We start from the raw sequence: 14,152 nt of genomic DNA, 5'->3' as shown, positions 1-14,152 counted from the left end.
CTCACCTAACACTGGCATTTAGATCCTGAGATTTGACAGGTATTTGTGGTATGGCCTGAAAATCATGCAAAGAATTGAAAACATGGGGTGACAGTGGAATGCATTAATCCCACCCCTGTTTCAGAAAGGTAGTGCATTTGAATTGGTTACGAGATAATAATTGGTTCCAGTGAAATTTTGCTTCCTAAGATTTCTCTCAAAATACCCAGGAAAAATATGTTTAGTTGTTAAGTATTATCTTGTGACGATCTAGCTTAGAGAAATGGTAGGACTGGAAAGTCACACGGGAGTCCCTTCTGGACATGAAGCCTGTTGGCCGCCTGCCCCAGCAGCCTTGGTCAGCAGCTGCCTCCCCATGCAGGTCCCTGCTCCTGCCCTCACTGAATCAGTGTACACATTCTTTCCTACAGTCACAGATTAGTGGTTAGTATTTAATGCTGATTTACATTATGGACACATTTTATGCCATAGATTCCAGGATGTAAAAAAAAAAAAAAAAAAAAAAAAACCTGTGTGACAAGAGACTTGCAGTTTTCAAATGGTGTTTGAAGGGAGACCCAATCCGGAGCTCACTGAGTAAAAAGGAGCTATCACAGCTTTTTGGTTTCTGAGACATCCACCAGGAAGGCTGCCCAAGATGGAACAGTGAACTTCACAAGAATCCAAACCCAGAGTGTAGACCTTTTGCAAAAGTTGTAGTTTGTGCATATTTTTCTACAATGAACCTGTGAAAAATGGATTAGGTATACTATGTGTTAATGCAACAAAGTCATATGAAGACTTGGTAGGACACCTGACTCGCTTTAAACAGACTGCAATAGAAACCAAAAAAGATTTGAAAAAGCATTGCTTGCGTTTTTAAAATGCTGTGTTTTAAGTGTCATATTTACGAATGAAAATGCAAATGAAAGATGCTTTATGCTTCTTGCTATTTGGGGTCTTTTTTCCTGATATGAAATGGTTTAATTTATCTAATTGGTTATTATTAAATATTTTTATTTTTTAAAAGTTCTATAAATGGGGCATACTCATTTCATATAGAAATTTTTTGGGATAATTTTTTTCTCTCTACTATAGTCTATAAGTGTCTATAATATCTATTTAAATACACTTAGGCAAATACATATATATACACACACATATGTATGAAAGACTACATTGATGCCTATGTTTATATATCTATGTATGTATGAAGCAAGATATTTCCCTGACACTTCCCAGGACTTGTGATAAGGGTGCCTCATTTACTCAGCCCTCAACTCTCAACTCTTGTGAGAGGGAGTGTACAAACAAGGTGGGAACTGGAGTGCACACATGCTGGAACCAGCTGGCCACTATGGCACTGGCAGGGGTGAGTTCCACTCACTCAGACCCTCTGTGTTCCACCCCATGCTGGAGGGAGCACACAGGTGAGCAGATGCCGGAGCCAGGGTGAGCAATGTTGGATATTGGCAGGAGCCAACTCCCTGTGGGCCCCGCACCAACATCTAGCAGAGAACTCGTGACCCCTGAAACCCCAAGGGATGTATTACAGTGCTCTTTTAGCGCTGCTGCCTGCAGATAGCTTAAGTGTTAACAGCTCAGTGGGCCCTTTTGTGTCTGCACTCATGACTCCCAAGCTCTTGTCTGGTGTCCAGGAAAAATGAGGTTACATGAAGGAACTGAAAGGTGGTAAATGTGGAGGTAAATGGTGGTAAATGCCAATGAAAGTGGGTCTCAGCGGAAGGGGAGCTGGAAAGGGCATCCCCTTTCCAGGGGGCAGGATGGGGCAGGAAGGTAATCTTCCCCTGGAGTCCAGCCATCTCTGGCCGGATTCTTCAAAGTTACGCTATCGAACTGTCCCTCTGAAGTCAAGCCAATTTCTCTCCAACATCCAGCCATGGTCTGCAATGTCCAGCAGCTTCTCCTCTCTGCCAGTTGAGTCTGGGGTCTTTATAGCCACAGAACGGGGTGGGGTGGGGCCATGGGTGCTTTAGGAAAAGGTAACATTCAAGCGGGAAAACAATATAAGCTCTCACTTTGGGCTGCAGTCTCAGGCTTTTCAGCTTGAGGGTGGGGCTTCTCCAGGGACCCTTACATGTCCATCTAGAATTTCTCTGCCTTCTGTGCCTATCATGTATTTATGTGTCTGTATGTATACACATGTATAGGAATAAATATATATACACTATATATGTACACACAATATATGCATTACAATACATAGTATATGTATTGTGTATAATCATATACACAGTATATCTAGATACAATATGACTATAATCCGCATTTGGAAAGCTTAATCTAAGTCACTAAGTTTGTGCAGTCCGCAAGAGCATTCTTGTTCTTATACTGGGTAGTTTGAAGGAGGATGCTTGCTGAGTGTGATGGCCTTGGGACCTAGATATATTGATAACTATAGATATATATAATTTTGGTCCTTTAAAGTACTATCATTTAGAAATGTTCCTGTGCTTAGATAATGTGGTCAGCCTGGTAGAGACCACTTTTTTTTTTTTTTTTTTAATGTCCTGGAATCCATGTTATAAAATGTATCCATAATGTAAATCAGCATTAAATACTAACCACCAATCTGTGAAATGGTAGGAAAGAATGCATGCGCTGTTCCAGTGAGGGCAGGAGCAGGGGCCTGCATGGGGCAGGTGGCTGGTGACCAAGGCTGACAGGGCAGGTGGTGGACAAACTTCATATCTGGAAGGGACTCCCATGTGACTTTCCAGGCCCGTCATTTCTCCAAGTTAGATGGTCGCAGGATAATATAGAACAACTAAAGAAACGTGTTTGATATTTTTCCAAGGTATTTTAAGAGAAATGTTAGGAAGCAGAATTCCACTGGAAACAATGACCATCTCGTAACCAATTGAAATGCACTACCTTTCTGAAACAGGGGTAGGTTTACGTCATGTTTTCAATTGTTTGCATGATTTTCAGGCCATACCATAAATACCTGTCAAATCTCAGGATCTAAACACCCCTGTTAGGTGAGGTTCAGCCATCATATTTCTACTTAGATATTCTACTAGTGCTGTGATGGGAAGAAAATAGACCAGCAAAGAAATCTTAGGACCTGGGATTTTCCAGCTCACTGCACATGCATAGCCTTGGGCAGGTGGTGTAACACATCTGCCCTCAACTATAAAGTCAAGGGCTGGACTGCAGGGCAGCTAATGTCATGTACTGCTGTAAGCTGCTTTGATTCAACTAAGCCCTCAATAGGAGTTATACTGAAAATAGTAGAGGCTCATCTATTTGGAGAAAAAAAAAATTTGTCTCATATTTTCCAACCTTTCTACAAAGCAAAAGTAAGGTTTAGCATATATGTACATTTTGGAGCTTGCTGATGTAAATAGGACTTGTCTTGGAAAAACTATTGAGGGAGAAAAATCCTCCACTATTGAGATCTTCTTCACCCTAGACTTCTTACTGCCTGGGTGGGGTGTGCCCTGGTTTCTTTCTGTTTTTCTCTGGGGTACTCCTTCTTCACTTGTGCCCTACCCAGTAGGCAGCCAGGCTGGAACGTTCCTGTCTCCTATCTGGAAATTACCAGCTTCCCTTCTTTCTAATTTTGCTCTCCTTTGGTGGGTACAACTACCATTTTTGATAAATTAAACCGTGCTTATATGTCACTAGGCAGTAAGGAGTCATTCTCTTTATACATTTCTTGGAAAATTGATTTTTAATTTGTATCTTATAGAAATATTGCCTTAGTCTTATTCTGCATTTAAATTCCAGTTTAGCTACTTAAACCTTATGTCATGTTTGGATATTTAACGTCTCAAAATCTCAGGGGTTTAAAAAAGTTTATAACAAAAATGATAGCTGTAGCTTCACAAGATTAAAAACATAAAAATAGTTAATATGTAAAAGTATCTCACACAATTCCTGATACCAAGTCAGTACTGAAAATACAGTTAGTAAATAAAAAAGTGTAAGTAAGAGATGTTGGTTATTCTGATATGTGTGTTTTTCACCAGCATATTTTAAACATCTATGAATGTGCATGTTTCCTCCCTTACGAAGTGTTTTGCATTCACACACTGGCACCAGACAAGTGTGTGAAGCTTTGGAACTGAAAGCTATGATAATCACTGAAAAGATTTCAGAGAGAACCAAGTTGACTGAAGGCCTGATGTATCTTATGTTGGGGATACACATGGCATGGGGTTGCTGCTGATTTATTGCCCAAAGTGAGCTTACCTTGTTCTGAGTGGTTGCTGGAGTAACAGGGCCTGGTAATACAGACTGCAAAGGAAAGGGAAGGAAACTGGTAGCAGGCAAGACACAGCATTGTACACCAGCACAGACCTGCCGTGCTCTTCTTTTACTTGTATTGGCTTTTAAACATTCCACTCCCTTGTTTTCTATCATAGTTGTGGCTCAGATTTCATTGATAGGATGGTTTATGTAATGTGCTGAAACCAAAAGTGAAGTCCATAGAAGGGAGAAGCATGTCAACTTTAAAGCGTAATAGATACCTACCTTTGAGGTAGGATGGCTCTTTTTACCACTTCAGGAAGAGGTCAGAAAAAAGAACTTCCAGAATTCTTCCACGGAGAATATGCCCTGCACTTCTTTTCCTGTACTGCCCACAGAAAGTGCCCATGTTGAGGAGGTGAAGACCCAGCTCTTCCATTGTCAGGGCAGTACCTGGTCCTCACCACGCTTCTGCCATATTGGAGTTGAGTGATTTAGACTGCTTAGAAACGCAAGCATTCCACACTGCTTGTATCATTCCTATGTTCTGGTTTCAGAATGTTCTTCACTTCAGTGAAGCAGATCAGCACATGGTTGTCATTTTTTTCCCTCCATACTTCCATAAAGACACTTGGGTAATAAAAATGATGAATGGTTTTTGTGTAGATCATCACCCTTATTAACATGGGCAAAAACAATGGATGTTTTATTCACAGGTTAAAGTAGTAGCTGGTTTTGAGAGACTCAGCTTCCTGTTGTATTTCATTTTTCTCTAGTCCATAGTTGGAAACTGAGTGAGTAGTGATTTTGCTTAATAGTCTATCAGTGGGAATAGAGTAACTTTCAAAGTGGAGAGGCTGTCAAGTTTTCTTTCTTCCTGTAATTTTCCAAATGTGCTGTATAGGAAACTAAATTTTATATTTGCTGAAGTTTAATAATATAGCATACTGACTAAAAGCACAAAAACTAGGCTGGTTGGGTTTGTATCTTACCAGCTATTGATCTTGGTAACACTCACCCTTACTGTGCTTCAGTTTCTTCACCTATGATAAGGCAGGTGTGAGAAAGACAGGAATTAATACTTATAAAGTACATAAGATAGAACCTACTATTTACATGTTAGCTATTTTTGAGCTGTTTTGCTGATAATCATATTGTTAGCATTATTATTTTCATGATGCAGAGATGCAGATTAAATCAGTTACATAACTACATGATAAATAGAAGCAGGCTGTGATATGCAGTTGTATTTCTACATACTGTACTTGTGTGTGTTATGTATGTTGCTCTCCGTGCTTTTCAAGAGTCTTTACCCACCGGTCCTGGCCCCACCTAGTTTGACTTGCATCTTAGTTTCCAATGTGGATTTCAAGTCACCCATATAACTTTTGAAATCCTGCTTTCTCAGCCCCTTAATTAACCAAAGTTTGAAGGTGTGAGGAATGAAACAGGTATCTGGAGCCAGCCCTGAGTGTACCTGGGAGGTTTCCTTGGTCAGTGTTTGCTAACAAATCAGATTGGTTTCTGGACAGTTGGTGCTGCAGGCGTTAGCATGTGGAGTGGCTCTCAATCAGATTTTGGAATGACTGTCATGCCTTCCACAAGAGCTGTTCTTTATTGTTTGTTTGTTGTTGTTGTTTTTTGGCTTATAAACATCATTACCTTGGCTATCTTTAGTGTCTGGTTTTTCAAAATAGTAGCTTTTACCCTTTTTCCCTTTCTTTTTCTTTGCATTTCTTTTTTCTTTGATTTTTTTTTCTTATTTTTTGGAAGGGACATGAACTTGAATCTATTTAGCTTATCTCTAGTTTATATTTGTCAAATATTTTGGAACAAATTTATTAATACTGACTTGTTCATAAAAGAAATCGTTTCTTGAAGTTGTAAGGCTGTATTATTTAAAAAAATGGAATTATACTTTTGATAAAATATTGACACACCAATCACATGGGAGCTTATGTAGCTGTAAGAGAAGGCAAATATGAATCAATGCACATAATTTTGCAATAAAAAAATCATTGCTGGAGACCATATTTCAACAATCATGGAAAGGTTTGTGTAAAAATTGGATTATCTAGGATAGTTAATGTCAAGTATTATAAATTATCTATCCAGTATTCAGTTGAAATTTATAAATTTTGTGTTATAACTTAACTTCCATATATATATGTGTGTATATATATAGTCATATTGACTGCCATATTTAAGCTCCATTTCATCATATGGTTATTTCAGCAATATCAGAAAATAGGGATAGGAGGAAAAAGGTAAAATCACTGTTTGGGGGCAATGAGCATCTTAACGTTACTGAAAATTGTATCCCCTCAATTCACCACTTGCTGTGGACCCCCTCCTGCTCCCTCACTCTCCCTGACCTTCCTCTGGCATGTAGCTTGTGACCAATTGCCCTGAACTCTTTTAGCTCTTCTGTTTCCAAAACTGTTCATTTTCTGATTCCTTAGAAAGCTGTATTGACAATGTTTTCCTGCTACTATTGAAATCTGTTATTGTGATGATGAATTGTAGTAATAGGTTTTCTGTTATTAAGATTGTTGAGCCATCCTTGTGTTTCTGGGATAAGCCCTATTCCATATGAAATATAGTGTATGTGTGTATGTGTATGTGTGTGTGTGTGTGTGTCTGTATGTGTGTGATTTTTTTTGATATATTGCTATATTGTACTTGGAAGTTTATTATGCATTTTATTTGGGTTTTTGAAGCTGTAGTAACATGGGAGTGTAATAAAAATATATAATGTTTTTAAAAATAGGACAGGATGTACATATAGGCAGAGGGAAAGGGACTAGGTAACATTGGAGATTTCAGAGGAAAGCCTAGGTAATTTAGAGAAGCGATTAAAGAGGAAAGAAGAGATGAGAGCAACTGGTCTTTGAAAAGAGGATCGAGTGCCTTTTCTCTGATCTGTTGGGAAAGTTGGGAGGATAGTTATTGGCGCAGGCTTCTTTTTAGCTCAAGAGGTGAGTTGGTGCAGAGACTTTCTCACAAGGTTCTCATGGTATCAGTGAGATAGAAGCCAACGTAATATGCAAAGTTAAGATGGCCAACCTTCTGCAGGAAAGTCAAAAAGAAGAGAATATGCAGATTACTCAACTTTGATCTGTGTTAACCATAAAAATACACAGTTCTATTGGGAAAGTTCATTAGAATTTCAAATAAGGAAACTTGAACAGTATTGACAGAACCCTATGCTGTTAACTCATTTTTTCCTCTGTGCATGACTTCTTTTATTACTTCAGGGTATTTTAGGAAGTAGCATAACTGTCTTCCTGTTGTTCAGTATAGGGACCAAAACCTCACTATGTCTCTTTAGCCTGGTTCCCATTGGCCACTTTCTTCCCAGTCTTCTAACTAAAAAGAAAGATGAATGCATGGGAAATGAGTAACCTGATTTTCTTCTGTCTTTCACAGTCTTCTTTCCTCTTAGAGGCTCATCTCTTCACTCCCCTAGCAGGAAGGTCAGCCCTTGGCCCTCTGTTCTTCCCTCACATGGTTTGAAGATTGGATGTGAGCCCAGCTCTGGGGGCTGTGAGTTGTGGTGAACAGAGCCCCTGATGTTCACTCTGGAGCCTGGTCCTGGCAGTGCTCGCTGGTCATGTGTTTCCCATCTGAATGATGAACCTCCTGAACTAGAACATCTTTATGGACATTTCTAGGTCTTAGCAATGTTTAACAATGGCTGTGGGCCAACCTACCATTGGAAATTTTTCATGTGCAACATTCCCATTGTTGTACCTGAAGTTGTTATCTTTCTCTAAAGCCACCTCAAACTCCTGATACCTGTCTTTCAGTCATCACTGTTTTCTTTTTCACTTAATTTGGAAACTGTTTTGTTCTCTTTAACTTGTTTCCCTTGACTTCATCTCTAATCAGTGATCCCACATCTCCTTTATTCATTTTCAAAGCCAATACCTAAATTGTAAGCCCCTACCTAATTGTACGGTTTTTAGGTTTTTAAAAAATATACTACTTTTCCTTCCATTCTCTACTATTTGCAGACCATCCTTTCTGTCAAGGGCTCATTGATATTCCAAAGGCATCTGCTAGAGTGGGTCAAGTGTTTTCCTGAAAACTTTTCAAAGTGTTGCTGTCGTATATGAAATGAAGTCCAAACCTTTTAAAGTGAAAGTGAATTTTTCTACAGTTTGTATTTAAATAAACCTTTCAGTTTCCTGTCCTAGTAGTTTCGTAAGTTGCTATTGCTTTTTCTTTTCTACTTTCTCTTTTTCCTATTTCCTTTCCTTTTTTATTATTTCTCTCTTGAATTCACTTACTTGTTCTTACTTCATTTCACACATTTATTATTTCCTATCACATTCAAGGTGCTGTTTTGTATGCTGCATGCACTGCAGGGAGCAATGCAGATGCAAGAGCCATTGGGTTCTCTCTTGCCCAGGAATGGAGACACTGATGGAGTGAAAATGAGTTATACCAGTTATGGCCACAGGGAGCACCATGGACTCCCATGTTTCTGTCTTGCTTTGCCCCTCTAGGACATCTTTCCTGTCACTCTCTGGTCAAATCTTTCCTTTTGTTTTACCCCAGCTCTCAATCATCTCTTCTTTTCATATAAGAATAATTCCTGTAACCCCACAAGCCCCTATAAACACTTGCATTGATAGACATGCTGTTTAAGGATACTAGTGCTGTTTCTTTAACTGAATTATAAAGTCCTGGAAGGATTGTTTATTAATAACTTTTCATAGTTCCATTGCCTTGTACATACCTTGCTCTTTGTATTTTGTTTTAATTAATTTGCCTATAAAATGTAGAAATTTATATAAAAATCCTTAAAAACTCGAGATATCATACACATTACAAATCCCTCTCTATATGACTCCCCCCTGGTTTCCTTTAAGAAGATAAACTTTACATGATATCACTTCCCCCCAATAACTATTAGTAGAGAAAAGACATGTTTATTATACAGGACTGTTCTTGAAAAAATAGTCCCTCTCATTCACATCAACAAAACTATTTCTACAGGATATGATATGGAATGGGGGGCATATTTCCATATGCCCCGTTAAAAACATAACGCTGACATGTTTACCATCAGTGTTTGTTGAAGGAGATTCTTTCCTGTGTTACACACATTTTCCTCAAACCAGCATCTTCATGGATTTGACAGTTGTTATGTGCCTGGTTAGTCAGGGTGGTGTTATTCAAAATACTAAATCCCAGAAAAAAAGACAATCAGATGACATGGTTAATTGTCAATGATAATGACAAGGTATCCCATGATTGGTGGGCAACTCATTGAATATTTTTTAGTGTTAAAAATGAGCTAATGAAAGCTGCAAAAATGGCTCATTAAAGCAGCATCCTATCTCTCTTCAAATACTGTCATTTTATAATTATCGGACTCTGGGCTGGAGGCTGTCTAATAGGAGTTAACCGTGCTTGTGAAAATTTGTCTCTATAGTGTGGCTATTTCCTGATTTCCCTCAGAAAAAAAAAATGCAAATGAAGCCTAGAAGTAACTGTGGATTTCTCATCTAGAAAGGTCTGAATGTGTTTAACAAGTCTAATCATGGGACCAAAATAGAAACCCAAAGGACAGAGAAATGGAACATCTAATGTGAAAGAAGGCAAATGGTGCTTGTGTGCTTGGTCCTTGCTCCTAAGGAGGCTTTTGTAATATTTAAAAATCTGCAGCTCTGTTGAGTCAAGTTGCACAGGAAATGGTCTTGTGTGCATTCAGTATTCCTCTGATGAATCATGTGAATGCTGTGTTAGTTTCTGCCCAGCCCAAAGCCAAAAGGAAAATGCGCATCTGGCTTGTAAATCACAACCAAGCATTGATGCCTCGCTTGCTCTTTACTGGGTGATTGCCCTCTGTGCTTTACAAGTTCCTAGTACGGCTTATGGGGCATCCTGAGGGAAGCCTCCAGTGGCCTCTGAAGGATGGCATAGAGGGACCGCCGAATCCTCTCTGAAAGGTAACGTCTGCTACCTGCTGTGCACTCTCTGTGGTCCCCAGAGGAAAAATAATTCATTTTTATCTTTTTATTTATTTATTTTTTTCTATTTAGAAATTGGCCCCTGGTTACGGGAGTTCAGAGCGAAGAATGCTGTGGATTTCTCGCAGTTAACCTTTGACCCAGGACAGAAAGAACTTGTTGTAGGAGCAAGGTGAGAGATACTGTATTTTGCCACCACAGATATTTTTGGACTTCATTTTACATCTGTGCAGTTACGTGTGACCTTCCCTGACAAAACTGAAGAGTGCTGAATAATATTATTCCTTATAAGAATGAAATACAGTATGAGTGTCGTAAAATATACTACTGCTAATAAGATGTTGATGGCTGCCCTTTAGAGCAAGCATTAACTGGGCCCTCACCCTGTGCCAGTAACTGTTCTAACACGAATGAACTCATTTGTTCCTCCATTCAAACCTAAGAGGTAGGTACTATCAACATTACTGTTCTAGAGATGAGGAAACTGAGGAAGAAAGTAGATAAATAAGTTGTCCAGGGGCATATGCCTAAGAAAAGATGGACCTGAGTTGCAAACCCAGGCAGTTTGACTCCCGAAAACATGTTCCTGACTTCCCACTATATTCTTCAATAGGATTCTAGAGATCCAGAGATCTTGATGTGTACTCCAAGGCCCACCACCACCTTTCTTTGTCACTTTGATTAGGCCACATACCAGTAAATTGAGATTCAATGAAGTTATTTTTATCTTTGTCTCTTAAGGGTGTGCGTGTTCCTGTATCTACTCAACATCTGTATCCCAGTTTGACGATGAGGCCGCCGGCACACAAAACAAATTTGAGTTCTTTCCCCTGTTTTCACTATCACTTCCTTAGAAAACCTGCATAATCCTTGCATTCAAATTACGTATTTGGGGATTATATAGCCATCTTTTAGGAAAATTGATATTATTAAAGTTGAATAAAGGGTCCATTTGTAGAATTGGGTTCTTCTGGCATCTAAGGATGACACATTGGGCAGTGGAGAGTTCATTATATTTTTCATCCAAATGTACCAGAGCATAAAGCATACCTGTCATAGCTACAGAGGTTTTGCAGTCTCTCTATAAACCCGAGTGCAGCTAAATCTAGCTTATACTCTGGGTACTCTAGGTAAACATTGAACAGTTCCTAGGATCATTGCTTTTGCTCTCAGATCTTGAGGTGTCCTTGTACATCCACTCAACACTTGAAGTGATGAATGGTTGTAATTTTACATGAGCAGGAAGAAGTTGGCGTAGTTTATTGCACCTAGCAAGTTACCTTCACCTCTTCTGACGTTTGTGAGGTACGGTGAATATGGGTTGGACAAGGCTACTTGGTGTTCTCTTCCTTACTTTAGTCCAGTAGCAATACTGGGGGATTTCTGATGCTCACTTCCATCAAATTTCATCACTTGGAGTTCGGCCTGTGTTTTGCAGTGGTGGTAAATCAGTCTCCTGGCCTTCAGAGGTTATCCTCCTTCTGCATACCACAGCCAACATCATCTTTTAAAAATGCCCACCTTCAGTAGCTCCCATTGGATCCGTGCTGTCTCCCTGGTGAGGTACGCCAGCCCTTCTGCCTTGCATTCCCACCTCCCTTCCAGACTTGCCTGTTTTCATTCTCACATGGTCCAGACATGTGGAATTACTTATTCTGCCTACAGTTATGGAATATGCTTTCTTACTTCTGGGCTTTTTCCCTTCTGACCTCTTTCTCATTTCCTGGAATACTGGCTACCACCCACCCCCACTCCAAATTATCTGCTTGTTAAACTCCCACTGTAGTAAGGACCTGGCTGAAGGGTTCACCATCAGTCCTGAGCTGCCACATTCTCTGTCCTGTATGGCCCTAGTAACATACCTGACATCTACTTTTTTTTTTTCCTTTTAACTGCACTTATTGTAGGATATTGCATTATTTCTTGACAAGTCACCCTTATCAGATGGCGACTTACCAGAAGGCAAGGGAAATGCCTGTCTTTTCTTTATTTCTCCAGAATATAGCCCAGATTTTTCCTGCTCTTAGAAGCTCAAAGATACCTGTTGATTCAGCACATTTATTTCCAGAGTTGAATTTGTAAGCGTTCCCCTCTGCATCTGGGTGAACACTTAGGGAAAAGGGGATTGGGATTATAACAGCTTATCCCAGATACCTACATTTGGCAAGAGTGTGAGCCAGTGGCAGGCTGTATACACCAAAGCTCACCCTGAGGGAAAATGAGCTTTCACTCTGAGCCAAGGGAACAGACCCTTTACCAGGGGAGCAGGTACATGTGTGACCCCAACTAGAGTTTTGAGTCTTGCATCCCTCATTCATCTCTAAAGAACTTTGGAAAAGGTTTTTCTATGACTTTGACTCACGAGATTCTCTGTTGTCTCTGGAGGTCCTGGGTGCTGTGTGAACAGACCAGCACATCATTCTGCAAGTGGTTGGCTTTTGGTCAGTGACTCAAGATTTTCCTAAGGGATGTGAGAAGCCACAGAGCACATTAGGGTATTGTGAAGAGATGTCTTATGCTCCTGTTCTGGCTGTAGATAGCAGCTGGGAATTATTTTCAAGGGGTACCTGTCCCAGGAGGTCTCCATACCAGAGTCCCTGGAGTTCTCGATTCCAGTGTCAGTGGGGTGTCTCTCTCTCAGTATCCCTAGAGGTCTCTGTCCAGTATCTCTGATGGTTTCCATCTCAGCATCCCTGGAAGTCTCTATCTCAGTGTCTTCCAGTTCCCCTGGAGCCTCCACCCCAATGTCCCTGGCGTCTCCATCCCAATGTCTCTGGAGTGTCCATCCCAGTGTCCCTAGAGTCTCCATCCTAATATGTCTTGTGGCTTCCATCCCAGGGCCCCTGGAATCTGCATCCCAATATCCCTGGAGTCCTCATCCCAGCATTCCTGGAGGTCTCCATCCATTGCATATCAACATGGTCTGCTGGGAAGGATTGGATGGGCCACTGAGTCAACCTAGCGTGCTGTATGGCATGGTGGGCGTGAATACATAGGATTGCCAGACTTAGCAAATAAAAATCCACGATGCCCAGTTAAATTTGAATTCCAAATAACAACCTTTTATATTTTTATCATAAGTATGTTCCAAACGTTGGGTGACCCCAGGAGCATGGGCTGTAGTTTTCTATTCTAGAGAAGTGTGTGATACATTATAGACATTTGATAAATAAATAACAGAAAAAAAGAGGCTGGCCCTTACCTAAGTGACTCTAAGCCAGTTTTAAAGCCTAATTTTCTCATCTGTAAGGATGATGTAACAATTTCTACCCCTTTCAGCTGTTGGGGACATGAGCTAAAATAACCCACAAAAAGTTATTGTCCCCTTAACAGGCAAAGTGGTGAGCACACAGCCCTAGGGAAACTCTGAGGGCCTTCATGGGTTTCACATACGTGTGCATATGCCTTTCAGGCAGACACTACCTGAGGAAGAGAATAGGAATTTCACCTGGGAAATTTCATGGGATTAGGCTCAGAAAGTTTGAGAGGGAGTATGAGTCAGATATAAAACTTGAAAAATAACCCAGCCCTCAGATTCCTGTTTGGCAAAACTCGACTTAGATAACAGGTGTATGTTTCAGAAATCAGTAATGGTTTAAAAATATGAGTTGTGAAAAAATATAATGATACTCAATTTTTTTTCTCATAGCACTAGGCATTGTGGAGCCATTTATTGGATGGTTTCACTTTATACTAGTGATACTTTATGTTCCTGAAATTGCATTCAATTAAAGATTCTTTGTACTCTTTGATAAAGGAAGTTCATTGTGCTGCAAAAGAGAAGCCTTTCTTTAGGCAATTTGTGGTTATGGAGCATCAGAAGGTACTTGGATCTGAATTCAGGGAATTTCTGGAAGAAGTCATACATTTTCATTTCCAAGATGCACATGAACTTTCATATTATCTTAAATGCATCAACAGTCATATCTTGTTTTACCCCTGTCTTTTAAAAGTTAATAATATTTGTGTTTTCAATG

General features: G+C 39.9%; 1 protein-coding gene across 5 annotated transcripts in view; it reads left to right on the top strand.

The window, feature by feature from the left end:
* Window positions 1-14,152, top strand: part of SEMA5A (semaphorin 5A) — a 507,347-nt gene that overhangs the window by 202,025 nt on the left and 291,170 nt on the right. For 3 of the 5 annotated variants that reach the window (XM_021939236.2, XM_021939237.2, XM_021939238.2), the window contains exon 4: window positions 10,248-10,347. The exons of 1 other annotated variant lie outside the window; for it this stretch is intronic. In XM_021939236.2, coding sequence (XP_021794928.1) covers window positions 10,248-10,347 — 100 coding nt within the window. Of the gene's footprint in view, window positions 1-2,522; window positions 10,155-10,247; window positions 10,348-14,152 lie in introns of those variants that run through there. One more of the 5 variants, XM_021939239.2, reaches the window with a different exon arrangement.

Source organism: Papio anubis, chromosome 5 (assembly GCF_008728515.1).
Source record: "Papio anubis isolate 15944 chromosome 5, Panubis1.0, whole genome shotgun sequence".
Taxonomy (NCBI): Eukaryota; Metazoa; Chordata; class Mammalia; order Primates; family Cercopithecidae; genus Papio; species Papio anubis.
Note: the sequence above shows the minus strand (reverse complement) of the source record. Positions and strands in the feature narration are given on the sequence as shown.